Here is a 25,812-nt window from a genome sequence, read left to right as displayed (position 1 = left end):
ATAGGAGGGCCAAGTGCCTGTGACAGGCAAGAGACAAAAACATGTCAAAATTGAGGGGGAACCAAAGCAGGTCCAAAAGGGCAGTTTGAAAAAAAAAACATTTTTAGGCTGACAAGTGCAGCAGAATTTTTATCGGTATAGATGAGACAATGCTGGGTGGGAGGAATATTGTGGATTCCTGCAGATTCCGGAATGTTCCATCACAAAAATGTGGGGCAAATGTGTGATTTCTAGCAAAGTTGGAGGTTTGCAGGGCATTTTGGGTAAGGTAGTGGTTGGGGGTGCATGTGAAGCACACTACCCTGGACTCACCCAGATGTTTAGTTTTCAGATGTGTCTAGGTCTTATGGATTTTTCTACATGGCAGCGTCCCAAAGTCCAAAAAGTGCAACCCTCACCATTCCAAGTGGGACGATTTTGAGAGTTAGCCAAGCTCTCATGGCCCAAATGTAAAACCAAAATCCCAAATAATCAAATGTCCTCTTGCTTGCCGTGGGATAAGATGTTTTAGTGTGCGGGAGGAGCTGAATGACTGATACCCCCTTCAGTTAGGGTAGGGGCATAACCAGGCCCATGCTGGTTGGTAGCCACCACCCCTCTATTTTGTTTTTTTTAAAATTCCCTGGCATCTAGTAGGCTTTCTTCCCTCCCCGGGGTGTGGATCTTGGTTAATTGCCCCATCTGCCCACTGGTGGGCAGAACACCTTTGGCCCCATTTATTTGGGGTGGGGGTATGGCCATACCCCCACCCACTTATATTGAAAAAAAAAATCTTCCCTGGTCTCTGGTGGGCTTTCGCCTTCCAAAAATGGGCGGGGCAGATTGGCCTAATAGAAATAGGCCGATCTGCCCCCAAGGGGGGCCGAAATGGCCTAAAATAAATTTGCCCCCAGGGGAACGACCCTTACCTAAGGGTCGCTCCCCTTGCGTGAAATTGGCGCAAAAAAAAACCCCGGGCCTAGTGGTTTCTGCACCCCTTGGGGGCAGATCGGCCCAACAAAAGTAGCCCAATCGGCCCTCAAGTGGGGCAGAAATGACCTAAAATAAATTTTCCCCCCAGGGGAACGACCCTTGCCTAAGGTGTTGCTCCCCTTGCGTGAAATTGATGCAAAAAAATAAAAATCCCTGGTGTCTAGTGGTTTCTGCCCCCTTGGGGCAGATTGGCCTAATAAGAATAGGCTGATGGCCTAAAGACAATTTGCCCCCAGGGAAACGACCCTTGCCTAAGGGGTCGCTCCCCATATATAAAAAAATAAAATAAAAAATAAAAAAATTACAATAGGCCGATCTGCCCCCAGGGGGCTAGAAAAGACCTAAAAATATTTTGCCTCCCTGGGGAGCGGCCCTTGCCTAAGGGGCCGCTCCCCTCATTCAAATAATATTTAAAAAAAAAATTGTTGGTGTCTAGAGGTTTCTGTCCCCCCACCCCCGGGGGCAGATCGACCTAGTTATAATAGGCCGATCTGCCCCGGGTGTGGGCAGAAATGGCCTAAAAATAATTTGGCCCCCTGGGGAGTGGCCCTTGCCCAAAGGGCCGCCCCCCTCCTGTCCATTACCTACAAAAAAAAACTTCCTGGTGTCCAGTGTGCATTTCTGCTGCCCGATCGCGATCAGGCAGCAGGCATGCTGAAAAGGCATCAAAGAAAAGGAAAGGCCTTTCCTTTACTTTGATGCCTTTCTCGGTCCCTCCGGTGATCGGAGAAGAAATGCAAAAGCATTTCTACTTCCATTGGCGCTGGAAACTGAGCTTCGAGTGCGGAGGGGCAGGCCTCTGATGACATCAGCACGCGATCGTGCGCTGACGTGATCAGACGCCACGGGGGGTCAGGGGTGGAAGGGGAAGCGATTACCCTTCCATCCATGCCCAGGGGAGAGGGGTACCAGGCCCTCGGGGGAACTACCCCTGAGGGCCCATAGCAGGACGAGGTGGTTACGTCTCAGCACCATGGCAGCAGACGTAACCACCTGATCCGGGGCACCCGAGGGGTTAAAAGAGGAGGAATGAGACAGAGAAGTTTGTGGCTGATCAGTCTGAAACTTGGATTGATTCACATTCCAAGATGGTGAATTCCTTAATATTAGATGTAGGCAGAGGTGTTTTTAGAGGACCACTGCTAGCACTCTTCCACTCTTCCACTCTTCCCTCTTCCTGTGGGGGTGGATTTCAAAGAGGGTTAGATATCTGTCAGTTATTGGTTCAACCATTCAATCAATCAATTAAACATTTATAGAGCACTGAAAATCACCCGTAAGGGTCTCGAGGCACTGGAGCTGTATGCTGCTGTGTGGAGGAATGATCATTAGAGCATCCAGGTATTTTGTTTTCTGAATTGTTGGAGTGACGGTATGGTCCTGAGGTGCAGGGGGAGGTTGTTCCAAGCCTTGGCTGGCAGGTGCACGAAGGAGCATCCTCAGCTGTTGGCTTGGCGGATCCGTGGGGTGTCTCCGAGTGAGAGGGAAGCTGATCAGATGTGTCTGGTCAGTTAGTGGAAGATGAGGCATTTCTTGGTGTATGCTGGTAGTTTGTTGTGCAGGGTCTTGTAGGAGTGTGTCAACATCTTGAACTGGCATCTCTTATGAATCAGGAGCCAGTGTAGATCTGTATTGCACTGAGCCTCCATCTTCGCTATGTTTGGGTAAGGTTTTGGATAGTGGTTGGTTGAGTCCTGTGGCATTTTGGGCTTCTTGCAGCTTTGTTATGTATGATACGGGGCACTTTCTGAAGCTTTGTCAAATGGCACTTCCTCCAGTTGAAACTGGTGCAATTCTGTTGTGGGAGACAGTACAAAATTAGGTGATGGAGGAGCAGATGCTTTAGCTTTTGGTACCTCAAGTTGCTCATATTGTGATTCTTCCAGTCCCAGTCCATGTTACAGCTCCGGTCGGTGTGGCAGCAGATTCATGCCTCTAGATGCAGGACTGCAAAAGGCTGATGGTATTTAACTGGAAATTTCAGGGAATGATATGGAACTCAAAAAAAGTTGAGTTTTGTAACAAAAGTATGATGACTCACAGTCATAATCTAAGCGAACAGAGAAGCTGCAGGAGCCAGCTGAGCGAGGGGTGAGTCAGCGAGACAAATAATTCAACTGAGTTGAACTCGTTCGTTGGCGTCGCTGCCTCTGTCTCTTACTAGATGAGCAGCGACTAAGACATGCACAGCGAACATCTCAAAACAATACGTCAACAAAAGCAAGCATAAGTAAGGCAGTTCCAGACTGGTGGTGCCTCAAGTTACTGCTGCCATCAGCACCAGGTCCTGAGGCAACCAAAACCCCAGGGCCACCAGTCATGCCAAAAAGGCAGAGAGGAAGTCAAGAGAGAGGTCCCAGGTGGATCAGCTTAACCACTTATTGCCATATTAAAACAGAGGTACATATATTGTGGCTGCCAGTGCAGCACGACAGAACCTGAATGATGGGTTTTGTTGTGCGTGTCCTCTAGTTTGCCATGTTCAGTGGTGTAGTTGCCAATGTGCAGCCCATTTTCTACCAGCAAAAGACAAGGACCTTTCGGCTTCTCTTGGCAAAATGCAACATTGATGTTATTCCTGGTATTGGAGAACCTAAGTATGAGTGTTGCCATTATATGCAATCAGGATGGGATCCTGCATCATTGCTCTTGAACTGTTCAATATCAGGCATGAGCAGCTCACAGTTCTGGATTTAGGCCAATATTTACAGGGTTTTGGGGGTAGGGCAGCGCCACAAGTCTTCTTGCTGCACTGCCCTATGCCAAAGTGAAAGGGCAGGAATTCACTGTATTTATCAAATGCACTATGTGCATTCCTGTCCATTTCCCTTGCACTGGTACCGTTTATGAAGCCTAGCACCAAAGCACGCACCCTCTCACTGAGGTGTAAGGGTGCCTTTGCTGTTGGCGGGGTGTTTTTGTGCAGGAAGGGGAGCATTCCTGCACAAAATCAATCCTGAGAGGCGTTTCAGCTTTCTACACGTGCTGCAGAATGCAGCACATATGGAAAGAGGAAAAGAAACGAGGAGAAATAAAAATATTACTCCTCGTTATGCCTAACCTCAGGAGGCGTAAGGTTTTGACGCTTTCCCAGGTTTACATGATTAAGTAAATCTTGGGCAGCATAAAAAACCATGGGTGTTTTGCGGGTAAGACCACCACAACGCCTGTGGACTGCCTCTATGGCGTAGACTAAGTAACACACCTATTTGCGCTGCTTTGCCTTAGTCCATATCCATGAGGAAATCCACAGAAAGTGGCTCTGCGTGGCCTCGTAGATATAGTTGAGAGGTTTGCGCTGCTGCTGCGTCAGAACGAGTGACGCACCAGCACTGCACGCCTCTCACAATTAAGCCCCTTACTTTGCAGTCTGGCACTTGCAGTACTGCATACACAACAGGAACATCAAAGAGAGAAGCAACAGAATGCAAAGGGGAAAATAAAACGTTGTGCGGTTTGAGGACTTGAGAGCTTTGCTAAAGTGTGAGTGGGACTCAATTCTCAAATTATTGTGATGATGCCAAGGTTTACTGCACAGATCTCCACCTCAATCGTCGTGCCATTCCGAATCAATGACAACTTGCCCCAGATACCAGGGGGTAAAGGTTGGTAGGGAGAAGGAACTGCCGTTCAGCGGTAGGTGGGGGTTCTGACTCTCTGACAAAGAGCAGCCTGTGGGTCATTCTGGTCTCTGTGAAACCTTTAGGTTTAAGTGGAGAATACAAAGTGCCGGCTTTGTAAGTGCCATGGTTTACCCTGTCTCCTTGTGAGGTCGTCTTCAAATAACATTAACTTAATATGTTAAAAAATGTATCATTTGACACAGGTCTTGGAAGAGACTCCACCAACTCTGCTGTAAAGTGTGTGAAGTATCTTCAATACAACTCCTGCCAGATCCAAATGTAATGTTAATGATACTTCAGAGCACAATGTAGAAGCAGCTATAAAGACCCCAAAAAAGTTCCACTGCCTCCAGCAAATTCAAGTGTAAGCAGAAGACATTCTAATAAGGAATGATGAGGGAACCAATGAGAAGCAGTCTTAGATAAAGACATATAGAACACCGAGGAACCCAGTAGGAATCAGAGTACCACTAAGTGGTCTTTAAACTCAACTGCATTTTGGCACTTGTTACTGACATACTCTACTTACAAATCCAGAATCTGACATTTCTGCATTACCACCACATTTCTCAAACGACCCATGGAGGAGGATTTCCTGTGGTCCCTCACTGTGAAGTAATTGCCACACACATTTAACCAATGCAACTTGTAGTTCCTAGATGCCACCCTTTGTGCATCTACCAGAGAGCACTAGTAATCACAAGAAGTCACCACGCCCTTAAAGTGAAATCTTGCTGTGACATTCTTTGTCCGCTGCAATATCGCAACATCTGTGCCTGATGCAGCAAATGACCCGGAAGTTATTGCATAAGCCCTGGACTCAGCATCAACAATTGCTAGATGCCTCAGCTGCTGGCACTAGAACTCGATGTTGAAATTCGGTCTAAGTCATCTGTTCAAAGCTGCAGAGAAATATGTGTTTTAACTAAACAGTTCATGCATATTTTAAATTGCAGTTACAGCAATGGCACCGAAATGTGGGCTGTTAATTGACTACACTCTAAATTGATTATACAATTTTTAAAAACGTAATTAACTTCAGTAAAACATTTTTGGGTCACCAAAAATGGTCTAGAATGAGAGAATCAAATCGGAGCTCCATCACTTCTCACAAAATAATTTCTGTACATATATTAGGCTATATGAGCCACGGCTTATCTTCTTGTGGCTAAATTACACTGCACCTTTTATACTGTTTGTGTTATTTTGATTTACATTATATTTACTGCTGTGGTATTGTTTTGTACTTGTATAGCTCCGAGTACATGCACATCTGCATGAATGCAAACGTGTCACCACACACTTAGTAAAATGCCAATCGGTAGTTTTGGGACCAGGATCAAGGCACTCAAGGAAATGTCCTCATTGGATCTAATCTTTTGCACCATAAGAGAGGAACCTTGAAACTCAGGTGCGTCCAATCTGAGGACAAACTTAGAAGATACTGAGGGCCATATTTACAAGGCCCCGTGGCGCAGGGAGGCACAGCAAGTGCCTTCCTGCGCCGCACTGCATCACCTGGGAAGGGCAGAGATACACTGTATCTACAAGATACGTTGAATATCCATCCTCTTCCTATGCTCTGGCGCAGAAATTGCTGCCATGCACCAGTGCAGGCACCCTTCCACCATGGTGTAAGGGTGCCTGCGTTGTGGGATGATTGTTTCCTGCACAAAAACAATCACAAGAGGTGTTTTCTTCTTAATATGTGTGCTGCATTCTGCAGCACGCATAGAAAGAGGAAAAAATGGGGAGAAATAATGATATTTCTCCCCGTTTTTGTCACTCTTACGTCACCCCTGGGGTGGTGTAGGCGTTTGATGCATTCCCTTGTAAATCTGGGAATGCGTCAAAATCCATTGGAGTGTTGCGTGGGAACACCCATGCAACACCCATGGAAAAGCATCCATGACGCAAAGTAAGGCAACGCAGCGACTTGCTCTGTGTTAACTAACTCCATATCTACAAGGCCATGAAAAGCCACGCAGAGTGGCTTTGCATGGCCTTGTAGAAATGGGTCAGCAGCTCGCGCCACTGGTGCGTCACTAACAGTGCCACACCAGCGGCACAGGCTGCTTCCAAAAATGTGCCTGAGTACCTTAAGGTTCGGCATTCTCACTAATCCTCTTCAACACTTGCATTTGCTTGCATACAGAGTAATACATACTCTTTGAAACTTACATTTGCTTGCATACAGAGTAATACATACTCTAACACTTACATTTGCTTGCATGCATAGTAATACATACTCCTTAATACTTATATTTGCTTGCTTAGAGTAATACTCTTTAACACTTCACATTGCTTGCATACAGAGTAATGGTGCGGTTACCTTAGAATATGACAACATCTCTGATGTTTTCAGCATTAAAACAATATCCATGAACCTTTTGTTGCAGAGGTATCTTTGATTCTTGATGGACCTATCACAGAGTTTGGAGGAGGGTCCACTGCAAGAGTGGGCATCTCTCAAAAAGGGTCCTGCGACTCTCCATGGTGTGCACAAAAACCTGCTATTGGTCAGTGCACCCACAGCAGAAGCCAATCACACTAGTTTTTGCACAGTAACTCAGAGCGGCTATAATGCTACAATATTTCATGGTTGTGTGAAGACTGGTCCATCGGTAAACTGTATTCACTGGTTACATGTATTTCTGCTCAGTTTGCAGCAAGCGCTTCAGATGGTAGAGTACATTAGATCAAGGGCTAGCATTCTCTGGAATGACTCGATTGACTCCGTATCACCAGGATACCGCCTGTACCTTCATGTAACGATGAATGCATTCTGAGAGTTGAGGTCTTGGTACACTTCTGTCAACCAGTTTACTTGCAGTACTAGATTTCAGTGTTTGGTAAATTAGAAGATGGCTTCTCACTGGCATGGTCACTTTGGTCCCTGCAGCACACAATAGAAGACATCTTGTGTGAGGCTGATACAGCTCGCCCGGAAGAGAGTCTCCTAGCTGCGGGCCACAGTCACTTATGTCCTCCGTGCTGATCCGCATGAGAAGCTCGACAGAGTGGGACAGGAAACTGTGAACCTTTAATCATTTATTTTGAGTGTAGTGCCAACATGCAGCTGCTTGCTTTGCGGGCTCTCCCCATTACACACTTCAGCAGTTGTCGCTGGTCTGCTTATACCCGGCCTGCTTCACTTTCACGACCAGAAGCCGCCTGAAGAATAGGGAATCAAGCAGATGCCTCCTAGTGTCTGATGGGGCTGATGCCGAGTCACTTTCGGTACCAAGTGGCCGCATGCCCTGGGTGGCACCTCCTACAATAATAGGTACTCTATGACAGAAGAAATGAAAGAAATGGCAGAGAATTCCCTCATATGAAATAGTGGTTGGCTTAAAGGGGTCTTCTGGGGCGTGATGCCACATTACATCTCAAAGGCCAGGCGGACATCATGAAACATAGCAGCATTCTAAAAGGTCTAATGTTGGTGACTGTTAGTAATGCAGGACCGGGCAAAGAAAAGCATTTTTTGGCTCCACCAGAGAGTCCCTTTAAAGATTTAGGCCCATATTTATGGACTTTTGGCATCTGCCTGCATCAAAGGGAAAGGGCAGGAATGCGCTGCGTATATGGCATATGGCACATTCCTGTCCTTTCCTACTGTGCTGGGGGCTTTTTTGGCAGCCTAGCACCAAAGTAGGCACCCTTGCATGATGCATGGTTGTCTGGGCTGTAGGCAGGATGTTTTGTGCAGGCTTTTTCGTCTTCCTATGTGTGCTGCAGATTGCTGAACAATAGAGAGAGGAAAAAAGGAGAAATAAATATATTTCTCCTCGCTACGCCTCCCCTGGGGGGGGCGTAAGGTGTTTTGTGCATCCTCAGGTTTCCAAGGTTTTGTAAATCTAGGGATGCGTCCAAATTAATGGGTGTTGTGTGGGAACACCTCCCCTGCGCAGGGTAAGGCAACGTAGCAATTTGCACTTCCTTGCCTTTCTCCATATCTATGAAGCCTTTCAAACCCACGCGAAGTGGCTTTGCGTGGCCTCATGGAGATGATTTCAAGGTTTGTGCCAGTGTTGCATAACAAAAAGTGACGCAACGCAGCGCACAGGCTTGTAAATATGCCCCTTAATGTGCCCAATACAAGAAATTGAATAAAAGAGAAGTCTAAGAATAAATATAGTGATATAATGAGGAACACATCCTCCATCTCCCCAACCCGCCAACTGCAGCCCCCTTTCCATTGTTTGAAAGGAAATGTCTGGACTGCTTTGTCATTTTCATGAGCTCTTGTTCATCGTTTAAGTATGTTTCAGTGCATAAAGGGTTAAATGACCTGTTAGCTGTCCCAGCTGGGAGTGATGTGATCTAAGCTGCTGCCCCCACCTCATTAGTGGTGTTGCTATTGTTACACACTCATGAACTTGTAATACATTGTTTGCACTTAAGCTGCAGAATCAACAACTAATGTCACCCTTGCACTGAAAACTGTTAAATACGAAATTCAGTGAACGATAACTTTTATGAATAATTGGAAGATAGGACTTCCCTCCAGTGGGTCAATCCAGGAGTGCTCTAAACTCCATCACAGGAATAAGGACTATTTGACATCTTTTATGTTTCAGTGTAATATCCACAACTCATGGTCACAATTATAATTAAAGATGAGTGTGACTCTCTGGGTAACTCTTAAGAGCGCCTATAGGCAATCAGAGATTTTGCCATCATCTGCTAAAAGGGATGTTACTGCAAAACTGCTATAACCGACATGTGCTAAACTTTCTCTATCCTATAAAGAAGGATTGGACACACGCATGCCTGATGGGCATTAACATAATCAACAGGTTTCAGCCGTTACAGAGTCTGGGAGAAGTGACCTTCCTTATATGGGATTTAGGGGGTCAGCTATGGCAGCAAGGTAAGCAGAGCACAAAATACTAAGAAAAAGACACAAACTAAAAAATTTGTTTGAAGAAAATAGGTTGAGTCGAATGGCATGCTTAGCCTATGGCAGTATTCACTGGCAGGTATTTTCAGGCGTCTTTACTAAGGTAGAAATTTGAGAAGTTTTAAGAAGCCTCCGTATAAGGAGAAAACTTGTTGATATACAGCATCTACCTAAAGCTCAACCCAACCAAATCAGAATTATTGTTATTTGCCAAGAACATCAAGGAAGAAATAGTACAAACCAGGCTCAGTGACATGAATCTTGACAGCCTCTTAGCCAATGCCAAATCACTTGGATGAACCGGGTCGCCACCTTCATCCTCAAGAAACACATTACCAAGACAATAATGATGGCCTGGTGCTAGATCTCACTCGGTGAAGCAAGTGGAGCCATTCCTCCCAGAAAAGCACTTTAGAGCTGCTGTTCCAGCTCTTCTATTACTCTATCTGGATGGTGGAAATCCCCTGCCCCACGGCCTCCCAGACTCTACAGTGGCATCCACAAAGGGCAGTCTATACAGTAGCACATCTAATCGAGGGCATGAATAAACATGACCACATCACCTCCTCACCATAGTTCCCTTGCCGTCCTACACAATCTTCAAAACCAGCTCCATCATTTACAAAGCCTGCACCCCGTCTATTTGGAAGACAAGCTCACCATCTGTGGTGACTCTCTGCACACTAGAAGGAAGATGAAGCAAGGGGCAGGCGCTGCTTTGCAAGGGAAACATAAACTGAGACATGTCTCTGTAAGCCTGCGCGTACTGCCCTATAGTGTCAGAACGGCTGTCTCGTCGCAAGCACTGCAGCAGGCACAGGGGGCGCAGAAGTGTTCAGACAGCGCTAGTGTAGTCGCTGCAGGCGGGCCGCGTGTGGAGAGCTCAGCCAAGCACAGATGCATTGTACAAGTCGACAACGCATTATTTTCCATGCTCCCACGCAATCTGTTCAAACACCCACAATTAATGTACCAAGACCCATTTAGAAAGCTTAATTCCTGATTTTGTCGTTGTTCGGAAGCAAGCTAAGATCTGTGACAGAGTTTGCAGAGGAATGCTTTCTGAATAAGGAGCATGGACTCCAAAGAAAACTGATGACTCCTAAAGCTTCTAAGTATTTCAAGCAGACTCCAACTCAGTCTCAAAAGGGACAGAGTCATGCCAAGTTTTCAGTACGTCCACGTGACATAAATGTGCATAAAAGAAGGCCTAATTTCGAGCTCTTAGTAATGAAAGATTCTCACATTTCCGCAGGGCGATTTTAATCAAGAGGAGAATCCACAGGATTCATCTTTAAGGGCCTGATTTAGCGGACGGGTTACTCCTTCACAAATGTGCATTATAATCAGTGGTACTTTTAATATGGCGGACAGGATGTCCACCATATGTGTCACAGAGTAATCAGTCCGCCAAACTCTAAATCTGGTTCTCAGTGTGGTAATAGAAATCTCTAGTTTCTGGAATTAGTTCTAAACCTAAATAGCTTTCCCAGTACCACTCACCTTCAAGTCTTGAGTGTAAATGTTAACAATTTATTAACCCATTTTTTATCCTTAAAACTTGAGGCTGTTGAAGCCCTTGAAGATCAAAGTTGGACAGTCTGAAATAGGACTATCTAGGTCACATAAGGAAAGAATTGCCAGACTGGTTGAGTTGGTCAATCTGCCTTTAAATTATTTTTCCCATTATGATAATGTATACACATGCATGTGCACATTTGCGTCAATACGCTGGATGGGTATTTCTTTTAAACACAAACGGGGCATGCATGGCTGGGTGAACAACAGAAAAGCGTGAGGGGAGCAACTCAGCGCCACCAATTGAAAAGAACCAGCAGTGGTCAGCAGGAAAGGGCAGTGGAACAATAGAAATTAAAAACAAGCTGAGCGTGCCAGGGAAGGGTAGGGAAGCGACAGATGTGCTACGGGAGTGAAGGGCAACATGGAGAGTGTAGAGGTGAAGGGGATCCCCTGAATGATTTTATAATTGTTCCAGCCCAAAGATTTACCAAGTCATATAAATAGATACGTGAAACTTAACTTAAAATAAGGTTTATGGAATGTTTTGAACTCAACAAGAACTAAGAAAAATGCCCCCAGACTGGAAAAATAAAATGGTGATAAACTTTTTTTATTACCATTTTATTTTTCAGCACCTCATCCTGAACCGAGTGTCAGGACAGAGCGGGGCAATTACTGCCAAGTGGCAGTAGGGAGCTGTGCTCATGTCCCTTCGGCCGGCCGTCTTGCGACAGCTAGCCTGACATGCGTACTTTAAACTTCTCTAACCCAGCTGTATTAGACAGCTGGGTTAGAAAGCACAGACCAAGGCCGCTCCCACCAATCCTGACGCTTCTTTCATATCTGAGAAAAACTCCTCACTTCCCTGGATTAGAGCCCAGGGCATTGTTCTTCAATTTCTTTGCTTTCTTTGTGGTTGATGACGCAGGCGTCACCAGATGTTACTCTTCCGGCTACAAGAATGCTTGGTGACATCCAGGTTGGCACTCAAATATGTCCTAAAACCAACAGGTCTACTTAGATTCAACAGAACCATCAGAAAGATATCCTGCCCATGAATCTTGGGCTGTCATCCACCTTCACCCCTAGCCCACGTTTTCTGTCTGAGAGGTATCTGCACTTCAGAGTGACCCTGTGGAAGAGCACACTCTTACAGAGACACGGCATAAACCGCTCAGTTAGCCTACGCGCACCTCTTCCAGTGGGAGTCCGTCTATGGCTCTGCCACTGCTTCAATTCCATTCTGAGCCCCACAGTGGACCTACCTTAAGACTGATGTGCTTATGTTGCCTCATGATGATTGTGATCAATGTTATGTTGTCATCAACCGGTCATGCTACATTGTACCGGTAAAATCCCTCAAAAAAAGAATTTGAAAAAAAAATCAAAAAGACAACCTTCAGACGTCTTAAGTTTTCCTTCTCTGCGCCTCAGGTGTTTAACACATAGATGTTCCCTGTTCCCCACATACAAAAGCAAAACCATCTTCACTTCCTAATGTATCTGGATGAGGATTCCTAGCTCCACCGCTGGCTGAATGATGAGCAGGAGTATGAGCCCAGTATGGCCCAGTGTCTTGAACCAGACTAAATTAAACTAGATTAAAATAAGACAAACAAAAGATACCCATGATTACAAGTAGCCTAGCTGAATCTTCCTGTTCTCTTGTCTCCTGGCCATCCTCTGACAAAATGGTACCAACAGTAATGTGCCCCCAGGGGAGCAACCCTTGCTCAAGGTCCTGCACCCCCAAACAAAACACACACATACACACACATCAATTCCTGGTGCCTAAGTGGTCCCCCCCCCCCCAACGGGGGCAGATCTGCCTAATAGAAATAGGCTGATCGCCCCCAAGGGGGGCAGAAATTACCTAAAAACAATTTGTCCGCCTCCCCAGGGCAGAGACCCTTGTCTAAGGGGTTGTCCCCTTATCAATATAAATGTAAAAACAAATCCCTGGTGTCTAGTGGTTTGGCCTAATTATTATAGGTGAATCTGCCTGTGGGCGGGGCAGAAAAGGCCTAGTAAAAAAATTGCTCCCCGGGGAGTGACCCTTGCCTAAGGGGTCGCTCCCCTTATCAATATAAATAAAAATAAAAAAACTCCCTGATGTCTAGCCGCTTCTGCCCCCCCCCCAATTAATATAGGCCGATCTGCCCCGCGGGGGCAGAAAAGGGCTGATAAAAAAATTACTCCAGGTGGAGCGACCCTTCCCTAAGCAATCATGCTGAAGGATAGCACAGAGAGACATGAAAAGGGAAGAAAAAGCCTTTTCATCCCTTTTCAAGCCTCTCTGCCTCCCCTGCTACCCATACCGAGGAGAAACGAATCGGTTTCTCCTCGGTCGCGCTGGAAGCATTGCTTCAAGCGCGACGGGAGTTGACCCCTGATGAGGTCAGCACGCATTGCCGTGCTGACGCCATCAGACGTCACGGGGGGGCGAAACGGGGGTGGAAGGGGAAGCGATTCCCCCTCCAGCCCTGCCCTGTGGGTAGTGGGGGAGGCCAGCGCTTCCCCCGAGGGCCTATACTAGAACGTAATGGTTACGTCCGTGGCGCCTCAGCGCCGCGCCACCAGACATAACCATTACGTCCGTGGCGGGGAAGGGGTTAGGGTTGCTAATACTATGGATAACCAATTGTTTCAAGGTTGCCCATACTATGGATAACCAATGGTGCTAAGGTTGCTAACAATATGGATGACCAATGGTTTAAGGTTGCTGATACTATGGATGACCAATGGTTTTAAGGTTGTTAATACTATGGATGACCAATGGTTTTAACGTTGTTAATACTATGGATGACCAATGGTTTTAAGGTTGCTGATACTATGGATGACCAATGGTTTTAAGGTTGCTGATACTATGGATGACCAATGATTTTAACATTGTTAATACTATGGATGACCAATGGTTTTAAGGTTGCTGATACTATGGATGACCAATGGTTTTAAGGTTGCTGATACTATGGATGACCAATGGTTTTAACGTTGTTTAATATTATGGATCACCAATAGTTTTATGGTTGCCGATACTGTGGATGACCAGTGATTTTAGGGTTGCCCATGATTGCCATATTTGTCTTCTGGTGCCAATAACTCCATTATCCTTCGTACATAAGCCTCGGTTAAAAAAAGTTTGATTGCTCACAATGTCAGTCTTGCTCAGTTCTCAATGGTACACTTTTGTATGAATGCAGGAACTAATCTCTTTCAAATACATTTTGTGTTCAGGGGGAGTTGCTGAGTCCTTGCCGATGTGATGGGTCTGTTAAGTGCACACACCAGCCGTGCCTGATACGGTGGATCAGTGAGAGGGGTTCTTGGAGCTGTGAACTGTGCTACTACAAATACCACGTCATCGCCATAAGCACAAAGAACCCTCTTCAGGTAAAGGTACAAAACAACTAAAACATTCCTCTGTGTTATTCGTCTGTAATGTGCTGTGAATTCTGTCACTGCCCGTGTTGTTGATTGAATCTCTATTGCATGGTGTGTGGTAATGTTTGAGGGACACAGGAAGCATTTGTAACACATTCTGTGGACTATGTGATGGCCATCGAGGGCCACACCAAGTGAGAATTTCAGTATGATCAATGAATATCTATTTATGTACCTGAATCTCATGAATAATCATTGTGAGAATCCAGAATGTGCGACTGGATTCGGCCCTTTATGTATGGTCAGATGTCTTTTTTAGGGCTTAAGCTAGTTGTCAACCCTGACAATTCCTCACATTCTTTGTAGGGACTTTTCTGAAAAGGGAGAGAAAAAGTATGTACATTTGTGTACAGATTTACCACGTGCTAAGGATGCCAGTTTGCGATCCATGGAAACAGGTTATTTTGCCTTGTTATTTACAGATTGAGCACATTTATTTCCATTCTGGTGGTTCAGATCTGCTAAAATGGGACACTTGTGTCAGAGACAAAAAAAGACTTAAGATAGATGGAAAGCCCAGAGTTAAGAATGTGAGTTTAGTCATGCACAGCAGTAGCGGAAAAGGGCTGTGCATCGGCATGAACGCTATAGTGGATCTATGTTTATAGAGGAATGGTTTTGATGGACTTGGTTTTCCACCATTACATCCAGGAAAAAATATTGTGGGGTATATACACTTACCTTCACAATATTTTGGTTCTCGATACTTAGGCCTTAATATTTTGGCATCACAATATTTTTGCTCAATAACTTGACATACAATTGTTGGAGAGTCAACCCTACAAAGAGCCCCATTGGCTAGGGTCATGGCTGGGTCTTTGAGATGTTTCTGGTGTATCGTGCAGCGGAAAAAAGCCCAAGGAAAAGTTTGAAATGTGTGATTTGACTGCTAAAACACTAGGATGTTTATACTGTTAGTCCATCTAGGATGGTCGCAGCACTGGAGGATGGCGGTGTGCTGGTGAGGTAGATTTTTATGCCTGGATTGATAACAGCAAAAAAATCCTAAATCTTAAAAGCATTACTAACCTGTCTTATCATAGATGAGGAGCTTTTACCAGAGGACCTCCATCCCTCGAACAGCCCTTGAACATGCTGGACAGGACTTTCCTATTTCATTTTGGTTTTCAAATTGGTTCTACCTGCACTTGCATTGATTGAACACTAGCATCAGACCTTTTTTGCTCCAACCATGTTGGTTTCATATTCTTATGTTTGTGTGGGATATTTTAGTTTGCATAATGACACTGCTTCTAGCTTATGAAATTAGTATTTTCTGACTTTTCCATTCTTTACATCTTATTGTCTCTTAACAGCATGTATCTACCTCCTCTAGCCAAGAGCTCTGCCGTTCTGTTTAGTGCAGTATATTTAAAACTGTTCATCAATAGCAGACAGTGAGCCTGTAAAGACTACAATGCCAATACTAAAAATTGCCCCATAGAACCATTCCAACCACCCTTGGCAGATTTGGTCACAAAATGTATCCAGTAATGAGCATGCTATGCTTAGACAATACACACTTATGCAAGCAAAAACGTGGTATTCATGCCTGGATCTTTTCCCTTAGTGTTCCCATGAAGTCTCCTTGAATCCCTTCCTAGGTTCATTGAGTCCAGATTGGAATTTCTACAACACTACTAGCTGCTCTACCTTAACTGTACTACCAGTTGAGAATCATAATTAAGAGGGTTCTGCTTATCTCCAGTTTATAATCAAATTACGTGTAGTTTTTGGTGGGAGACAATATGAGCATTTAGACTTCCAAGAATGTGGAATGGCTTCCAATATTATTGGTAAATGATTGCATGATTTTGTCTCCAAAAGGGTTTCATGACATTCCCATTGCATTCATTGCATTAATGGAAACACTTGGCCTTAATCGACAGATGTACATCTGTTTACAGACATTTCATACATAAAACACATAGGGGGTTATTACAACTTTGGAGGAGGTGTTAATCCGTCCCAAAAGTGACGGTAAAGTGACGGATATACCACCAGCCGTATTACGAGTCCATTATATCCTATGGAACTCGTAATACGGCTGGTGGTATATCCGTCACTTTACCGTCACTTTTGGGATGGATTAACACCTCCTCCAAAGTTGTAATAACCCCCATAGACTGTAAATCTGCTTATCTTTCTTCATAAACAATCTTAAATGAACTTACTTGAGAGGATTAGATCATTGCCCTTTTTAAATCCTTCAGGGGGCCAACTGTAGCATGTTTTTGTTCTGCAGAAGTATTATTCCAAATGGCCAGTGTTTAATAGAGCTGGGTTCCCATCTCACAGACAATGGAGTGCAATTGGTATCTTGTGGAATGGAGCATCTTTAAAGTACAATGGTATCAAGCTTAAGGCAATGCTCTTTGTCTTCCTGCAATAAATGGGTTGGTCGAAAGACTCAGCAATGGAGAGCTGAATGGAATGGGACGAGAAATTAAGAGAATTGGAGAAAGAAATAGAATGGCTGTCTCTGCATGTGAGTATAGGGTTTGTTCCCCTTGATGTGCTGCAGATTAGGAAACACTATATAAGGTTATGTCAAGGGAAGTTAAATAGGGTGAGAGAATTTGTGTTACACAATTCTAAAGTGCAATAAGGAGAGGAGGCAGAAATTGAGGGTTGACATCAAGTGACAGTGGAATAAGGATTAAAAGTTAAACTACTGGAGCGAATGTCCTGGCACCAGCCAAGATGGAAGCACATAAACAAAGCTCCACAGCGGCTGTTGAAATAACCCCTACATCCGTCATCATTTTTGATATCTAGGGACAATCAAAGATCTGCTTTGTGTGCAGAGGAGCCTGGCGTCCCTGGTTTGCTGTTTGGAACCCCTGGAGGTGGCTGAGATCACACTTGCTGAAGGGCCTGCAGGAGACGAGGGCTGCGCAGTGAAGATGCAGCCGTGCACTGCACTGGGGAGCAGCTATGACCGCACTTCCTTATCCCATCGGTAGTCCTTCCTGTCCCTGCCAGGCCGTTGAGAGGGTGGTGAAGAGTGGTGGGTGCTGATAGCGAGCTTCCGCCCAAAGAGGAGAGGCCCTCTCTATTTGTGGCTGGTCTGGGGCCTGCAGGACCAAAAGAGTGACGATGTGGCTTTCTTGGAGGGACCCCTCCCCATTCCTATGTTGTGCCCCTGTTGCCGTGAGGCCCATCGTCAGCGGCGGGGGTGAGCACAGGTGCTCTGCCTGGTGCTGGAAAATTGCTGCTGGGCCCCATTGACAGAGGGAGCGCAGTGGGACGCTGCACACTAGGTAATTGAGGACTGCTGCTCGAGGGCCGCATGGACAGTGAGTGCCCTGATCTCTTTTAAGGCAGTAAGTGCACCTGTGCGGGGAGTGTGAGAGCGAGGGCCTGGGCCAAGCCTGACACCCTGAATAGACACATCACGTGGACCAAACAATCTACTGTGAAGATGATAGTTTCTTCCTCCCCTGGGCCTCAGGATAATCCTGAACTGCCTCATATCCTGCCTGATTGTTACATCGCCGCAGTGATCCCCAAGAGAGGAATACTGAGTGTTGGTTCACCAACCCGGTTGTGACAGCCCCCTTCCCCATACTCTATGGTTTTCTGGAGCTGTGCCCTGTAATCCTGAGGGACAGGGTGGGCCTGAGGCCCTGCCTGCTGTTTTTCAGGGCTGGCATACCCTCCCAGGGGTGTACCATGGTGAAGTGGAGGGGGCCGCTCATGCCCTAAGCCAATAAAGTGGACAACTATGCTGTTCCAAGGGAACAGGCCAACAAAGACGAGCAGGGGGCTGAGCCTGAGCCCGGTGGCAAGCCCTCTCTGGGGGGCATTATGGCTGCGATTTAGGATCTAAAGGACACATTGGAAACAAAGTTGGATACAGTGATGATCAATGGTGCCCTCCTGCAGGCTGATGTCCAGAAAATAAGTGAGGAGCTGACTGTGGCGGAATTTCACACCACCCACCTTCAATCTACCACTAAAAGGCTTGAGCCCCAGGAGCAGTTTTTAATCAAACAACCAGCAAATATGGCGGCGAAGCGCGAGTATCAGGAGGGCAGAGCGAGGAAAAACAACATTAGGGTGGTGGGGGTTCGGGAGGGGGTATCTTCCTAGAAGACCTTATCGTTAACACTCTGCCCCAAGCGCCTGTCTGAGAGCATACAGGGCGCCAATCCCTCCGCCCAAGCCTAGTGCCCCCACTCTATCATCTCTCAGATTTTTAACTACTGTGACAAAGACGCACATCTTAATGTGGTCCGCTCACACAGTGACCTCAGATATCAAAACACCAACATCTGCTTCTTCCTGGATTTCACTTTACAGGTGCAATGGCAAAGGCAGTTTCGAGGAGATGAAGAAGGAATTCAGAGCGCAAGACCTTAAGAACATGATGCTCTATCCAGCCAAGCTGCGAGTGATCGCGGAAGGCAAGACTTGGCATTTTGTGTCACCTGAGGAAACATGGGACTGTCTGGAGGGCTGGAGCACCGCTGTGCAACGGAATGGCCGGGATGCAAGGAGTGATCAACGGGGAGAACACTGGGACAAAGACGCTAATGAACCCTCGGATCCAAGGGCTGAAGATCAGGCTTCGAAAGACCCATGAGTGATATTCCACTGGCCCATGCTAACTATTTATGAAAATAGTAGAAACAGCTGGAGATTGTAAGTGATTCTTCTGCGATAGGGGGGTTGCTGGATCCTAGGGCTGAAGAACAGGCTCCGAAAGACCCATGAGTGATATGCCACTGACCCATGCTCAGTATTTACCAATGTTAGAAGCAGCTGGAGATTGTAAGTGCTTCATCTGAGACAGGGATGCATACACTGGGCCTCATACCCCACATGTGTGGCAATGGAAGCATCTGAGGCACAGGTTTATCTGCCACAAGAGACAGTATTAGAGCTCAAAACTGTGTCTCAGGATATGATTCCATTATCAGATGAAGGGGTATAGTAATGTTGTTTTATTTAGAATCTGTCAGTCAGTCACGGCGGAGCTGGCCAACCCTCCGTTTATTTGTCTTTTGCATGCTTCAGTTTGGGCGACAGGCAATCTGCAGGTTGGTGTGGTGGATGGTTCAGAACCCACATGGCATGGTAGCAGGGTGGGGGACTTTTCTTAGTTGGGTGTTATTTTTTTGAAATGTTATAAAAGTTTCATGTTTTCGCTTTGCTCGGCTACAGTATAGACAGATGGAAATGACTTCCAGGGGGGTATGCATGATGGGGAGAGGGCATGGGCACACAGGAGGGACACCTCGGGCACATTAATATGCTTCATTAAGCCAAATGGGACCAACACAGCGCAGTACTTCAAATATTTGGACATGGAACATAAATGGCCTTGGTAGCAAGATTAAGCGCACTATAGTACTCCAATATATTTGTAGACACGTCCCAAACCTGATCCTCTTACAAGAGACTCACCTTGAGGGAAACCACTACAAGGTCTGGATTTGGGTACACCCTACTGGCCCACGCCAGCTATTCGACCAACTCCAGGGGAGATGGCATTCTCTGTAAGAAGTCTGTGTCTTTTATCCATACCCAGGTATGGGCAGATCCCGTTGGTAGAAATGTGGCATGGACAGGGAGCTGGGTAGGGCTCGCCCTCAATCAATCAGTCAAGGTATTTGTAAAGCACACTACTCACCCATGACGGTCTCAAGGTGCTGGGGGGGGGGGGTCTGCTACTACTCGAACAGCCAAGTCTTGAGGTGTCTCCTGAAGGTAGGTCTTGTGTCTGTCGTAGGTGGGTGGGAAGAGTGTTCCACGTCTTGGTGGCGAGGTGGGAGAACGATCTGCCACCTGAGTATCTGCACTCTCTACATACCCCCCAGACTTCACACACCGACTCTGACCTCCCTGAGTACTATGCTCCTTGAACTGCCACCCCAAACATTGATGCTATGGGGGGGACATGAATGATGTGGTAGACCCAAACATAGCAGTGCGGACCAGAAACAGTACTTTATGGCAGCTATGTGACTGGCGGACATTTGGCGTGTACACAACCAAATAAATCGACAGTACACATTCCTATCAGGAGCTCATGAAAGTCTGGCACAACTGGACTATCTCCTCACTCAAATAATACATGTTGACCACTTTGGGGCCACAACACACAAAGCGCATGGGATTTCTGATCATTCGCCAGTTAAGGTGATGCTCAATGGTTCCAGTAGGGACTTTCTCATGTCCCCATCACCCACTCGCCCAGGTTGACCCTCCATCGCCCCCCTCCCCCCAGGTCGACCCTTGGTACATAAAAGTTAAAGTATACAAGACAAGTGTATGTGACCGAGTGGACCAATATTTTTGGGACAATAGAGAGTCATTTGACTCAGCCTGTGTGCCGTGTAAGGCCAGTCAGTCTCTCTTCCACTACACCTCCAATTGCAACTGCAGCAACACAAACTAAGGGAGTTGGTTGAAGACAGAGCATGCAGCCATGAGCTGGCAACCCAACGACAGCTGCACGATGTTGAGGAAAAAGCCAATAAGCTGCTTACATGGCTAGAACAGCGACACAGGGGGCGAAATTGGGTTTTTGAGATCCTTGACCATGAGGGGACACCACAGACCACAAGTGCAGCTATTGCTGAGACCTTTGTTACATACTATGAGCCTCTGTGTACTTCCACATCTGCCATGTTGGGTGAGGACTGCACTGACTTCTTGAGAGACATTGCCCTGCCGACACTCACTGAGGTGGACCATACCGCGGTTAAATTTACGACATCTATATGGCGTTCTACATGTAGCCAAAGCCCCTGCTCATGAACAGGCTGCACTGCTGTCGCTGGATGTCATTCAACAGAATTGACTGGAACTATCTCTTCGCTGCACTGGAAAGGACAGCCTTTAGACCCTAGTTTATTGGCTGGGCCATACTCCCTTACATGGGCCCACTGGCACGAGTGAGAGTTAACAATACAGTGTTGCGGATCTTTTCTCTCCAGAAGAACAGGAGACAAGGGTGTCTGTTATCCCCCATGATCTTCACGTTAGCGCTCAAACCTCTTGCCACTTGGGTCCATCAAGATCCCTCCATATCGGTGTAATATTCTATGTTCTCTGGCTCACGACCCGAGTATTTACAGATGGGTGAGAACTTCAGTTTACACTTATAATCTGAGTGATATTCTAGTTTTTTGCCTCCTTTCAAAGGTTTTGTGTAGAAAAGGAAAACCCATGTAATATTCTATGTTCTCTGGCACGCGGCACGAGCCCGCGACGGCAGTGTTTACCGCGTGCTCGTCTCGACGACCGCCATAATTGAAAAAATATTTGTGTTAGAACGTTGGTGAGAAGCGGCACGACGAAGGAAGCAACGCGTTTATGGAAATGCTTGATTAGCAGCAGCTGTTTATGAGGGTGGATTCTGACACTATTAAACTTCACTAAAGGACATTTTGGGCTCCGCTGATTCCGACAGTGGGGTATTCCATTAGCTTAGGAATTGGACGAAAGAATTGTCCTAATCTCAGACGATGGTCTGTTCTATGTAACACGACCAGAACTCTCGATCAATCGTATCCAGCAAATCTTTCAAATATTTGGAGACCTCTATGGATACCGCATTAATTGGGAGAAATCCTTAATATCTCCACTGCCAGAAAGGATTCCACAGCTACCCCAAGATGTATGGCCCAATGGCATTACAGGGCTTTAAATATTTGTATGTCTACGTTACTAGAGAACACTGCGAATTTTTAGATAGGAACATACTACTGCCACTAGGTGTGATGCCCCTCACTGGCGGGCACTCCCACTCTCCCTTATGGGACGTGGGGCCCTTTTCTAGATGGTGACTCTCCCATGTCTATTATAAATCTTACAAAACATGCCCTATAGAATCCTACCAGATTTTTTCCAAAAGATAGATAAGGAGATACGCCACTGGGATGGAGGAACCTCACGTATAGCTCTGCGTAAACTGCAAAGGGGCGTCTATGTGGGGGGGTCTAGTGGTTCCTTATATATTCAAACATTAGTGGGCCACCCAGTTGGTGGCGGTCAATAGCTGAGCATTCACTGCCCGCCTACCGGTAGACAGAATGGCTGTGGGCACCAGAGGCAACCGGCCAGTTCTCTCACAAAAAAGGCTGAATTGGGCCCTGCCTACATATACCCAGACGGTGGCGAGGGTATGGAGAGAGTTGGTCTGGGAAGGGTAAGCTGACAGAAATGACCCCACTATGGGACAGTGACCTTCTGTGTGAAGTGGGTAGCCTCAAAGGTTTTACAGAATGGGCGCTGATCGGTCTTGAACGCTTGGGTGACATGCGGAGGGAGCAGGCATTTGTAACATTTGAGACTCTACAACAGACGTTTGATATGAGAGACCCAGAGCAGTTCTGTCACCTGCAGCTGGGTCATGCCCTGAGGAGCCACATCTCAGTGGGGAGCTTTTACCGTTGGCAGCCCCATTGAAGGACCGTCTACTGTCAGATTCCCCGACGGACAAAGCCATCTCAACCATATATAGGAAGCTGGTCTGTAACTCCCCAGACCCATTAGTAACCCTGAGGGTGGCATAGGAGACAGACATAGGAGTACTGGAAAATTAAGACTGAGATGATGCCGTATAGAGCCTCAGGGAAGTGGCAAAACAAACTTGATTAGTCCAGCTAAAGATTCTGCATAGAGACTATGGCCTGGAGGGTACCTTCTCCCATGTGCTCTGGGAGATGCTCAAAATTCCAAGCTTTTGGGAAGGGGTGACCCGCATAATGGCCTTGGTCACAGGACTAGTGGTCCATCTGGAGGCCACTTGGCTCCTCCTCAATATTATGGTTGAGGAGGCTTAGCCCAAATACCTGAGAATTTGACTAGTATTGGCAGCAGCCGTCGCAAAACTTAACTTTGCTTGGGCATTGGGAACACCATCCCCATCCTGCATAGGGAGGTGGACCTTGATTGTTGTCAACAGGTGGAACACACAGTATACCTCAGCGGAGGCTGTCCACACAAATGGGAAAATGTGTGGGGTGGTTGGAGCAGTTATCAGGACCTGTGAATGGCTAAGGAGGTTAAGAATGCTAACGTATCTTCTCCTTCTGTTCCCAGGCCTTCTGGGAGAAACTGTGCGCACACGGCCAGAATGTGCTATGCTATGATGACTGGACTATTCATGCACGTGCTGTAGTTTATGCTATCCGATATACAATAACTCATACGGTTTTCTGTTGCACTACTGTCAACTGAGCAACTGTTTGATAAAAAGAGGTTTTTAAAAAAAAAGAAAAAAAGAAAGAGAAACTACTAAAAATGATGGGAAATGGAAGGAATTATTTTCCTGAACTACTTACGGTGAAATAAATTAATTCATGCTAAGGATTAGAATTCACAGAGGGCGGTGTTTGTGAAGAAGTGGAAAGATGTGCTAGAAAACTGTGGGGGTTTTGACGAAGAGAAAAAAGAGGGTGGGTGGGGTGTGGGAAAGGGGTGCTCGAAACGCAATAGAGAAAAATAAGTGCTTCTCACAAATAAGTTATTGACTGCATGTGGGTGTGAGAGTGTGTGGAAGGGGCTTTTTGTGGACAGAGGTTCTGTAGTGGTGATGGGAGTGTGTGTTTTTATGTTTAGAAGATACAGCGTGTGGGATCTTGCATTAAGAGAGTAACTGTAATATAGATTGTTCTGTACCATGTCTGTGTTGAATCAATCCTTGCAGGTCTCCAGATGTGTTGGCTGACTTCAGCCTGTTTGCCTGCACCAGTTGGTTGGTGGAGCCCTGTGTGACCTTTAAACTCAGTAATCTCTCACTGAGTATTTACTCACATGTATCTCAACTGATTCATCCCAACTTTACACAGTTGCTGCACATCTTTATTTAATTTCACAAGATAATATTTAAGAGGAATGGGGAAAGGATGTAATGTGGTCTAGTTTGAAATGACCAACGTCAGCATAAGGATACCAATGTATGACTCCTACTTTCACAACTTCACTAAATTGTGTGAACTTTTCTCTCTGGAGGAAATTTACTAAAACCTCGATTGCAACCTTGGAGGAGGTAGGCAGAAATCCTTCCATGGGCGAAGTTCCTGTTCCAGGCTACCAGTTCCAAGGCTTGGAGGGAGATGTGGTTGCTTCCATTCAGGTGAGTGAAGCACCAGCTCCCCCCACCAGCTGTCAACCAATCACCCATTTTTTTAAATGTAAGTGGCAGTGCTTGCCACCTGGTGTTCACATGGCGTAGTGGGGAGGAATGATAGTGATGAGGGGGCATTGGGAACGACCAATTCACTTTCAGAATACATTTTCTTGTCACTGCCCATGACTCAGGGAATCTCTGGAGGTGGCGGAGAGGGTCCGGGGTGCACTGAAGAAATGACAGGCAGGGGAAGTATCTCTGGTTTCTCCAGACGCCCAGGTCAGGGGAGACTGCTACAGTCACCCTCACATCCCAAGATGCCATGATAGTGTTTGTAATTACTTTCCCTTGGATGAGCAAGGATTGTGTGAAAAAATGGAAAACACGATTCTTCGTGGCATGCAGTCCGTATTCTCCGAGTCAAGGAGCTCTTCCAGCGTATGAGGATTATCCACTGTGGATAGGTTCTGTCAGAGCACCCTGCCACCTGCCAGAGCTATATCAGCATGGTGAGCATTGCACTATTGTCCGGTCAGAGCCCGGCTGTCCATGTCATTAAGGGCATCTGTGGCTGACCGCAATGGTGGAGGAATGGTAGAGTAGTGGAAAGGATTAGGACTGGCCAGAATGCCTAAGAGTGAACAATTTCTTTGGGCAAGGAGATGGCACAAGATACCAGAGCATGTGCAGAAGAGAAGCCAAAAAATACATGTTTGATATTGGTTAGCCATGGCCCGCTGCACTGATAGCCTTTTTTTTTACCATCTTGGAGTGCTCATTTCACTAAATTAGTCTCAGGTTGTAAGAGAGAGTATTCAGAGCTGCTCCTTCCCATGCTTTCAGAAATGACTTTGTTCCTGATTTAGAGGCAGATGAGATACTTTGTTGCAAACGTGACTGATGTCCCGCCTGCTGTATATCCTATTGCACTTGTAGTATGGGGCTATCTGTCACATTTATGATGGAACATCCCATCCCCCAAGCTCTAAACCGAGGACATGTCTGTATCAGGTTATATTTTGGGTGTACCAGATAGGCCAGAGTCATCATCAAGGCGGCTGCCTGCTATAGTGAGTTAAATTTGTTGGTGTCATCTATGTATGTGATGAATGCGGGACCAGTGCTAAAGGAAGCACCACCCATATAAAACCATCTCTACATAATCATCATCAGGACGCGCGTTTGGTAGCTGCACACAATGTCCAAAGTGAAGCCCAAGCTGAAGATACCATCTTATGACCTTTATGCAAATAAACTCTTTC

General features: G+C 46.1%; 1 protein-coding gene across 1 annotated transcript in view; it reads left to right on the top strand.

The window, feature by feature from the left end:
* MARCHF4 (membrane associated ring-CH-type finger 4) overlaps nucleotides 1–25,812 on the top strand; it is a 386,347-nt gene that overhangs the window by 192,796 nt on the left and 167,739 nt on the right. Inside the window, exon 2 of the mRNA XM_069227052.1 lies at nucleotides 14,257–14,418. Coding sequence (XP_069083153.1) covers nucleotides 14,257–14,418 — 162 coding nt within the window. The remainder of the gene's footprint in view (nucleotides 1–14,256; nucleotides 14,419–25,812) is intronic.

This window comes from Pleurodeles waltl, chromosome 3_2 (assembly GCF_031143425.1).
Source record: "Pleurodeles waltl isolate 20211129_DDA chromosome 3_2, aPleWal1.hap1.20221129, whole genome shotgun sequence".
Classification (NCBI taxonomy): domain Eukaryota; kingdom Metazoa; phylum Chordata; class Amphibia; order Caudata; family Salamandridae; genus Pleurodeles; species Pleurodeles waltl.
The sequence above is the reverse complement of the archived record's forward strand: the minus strand, read 5'-3'. Positions and strand labels throughout refer to the sequence as shown.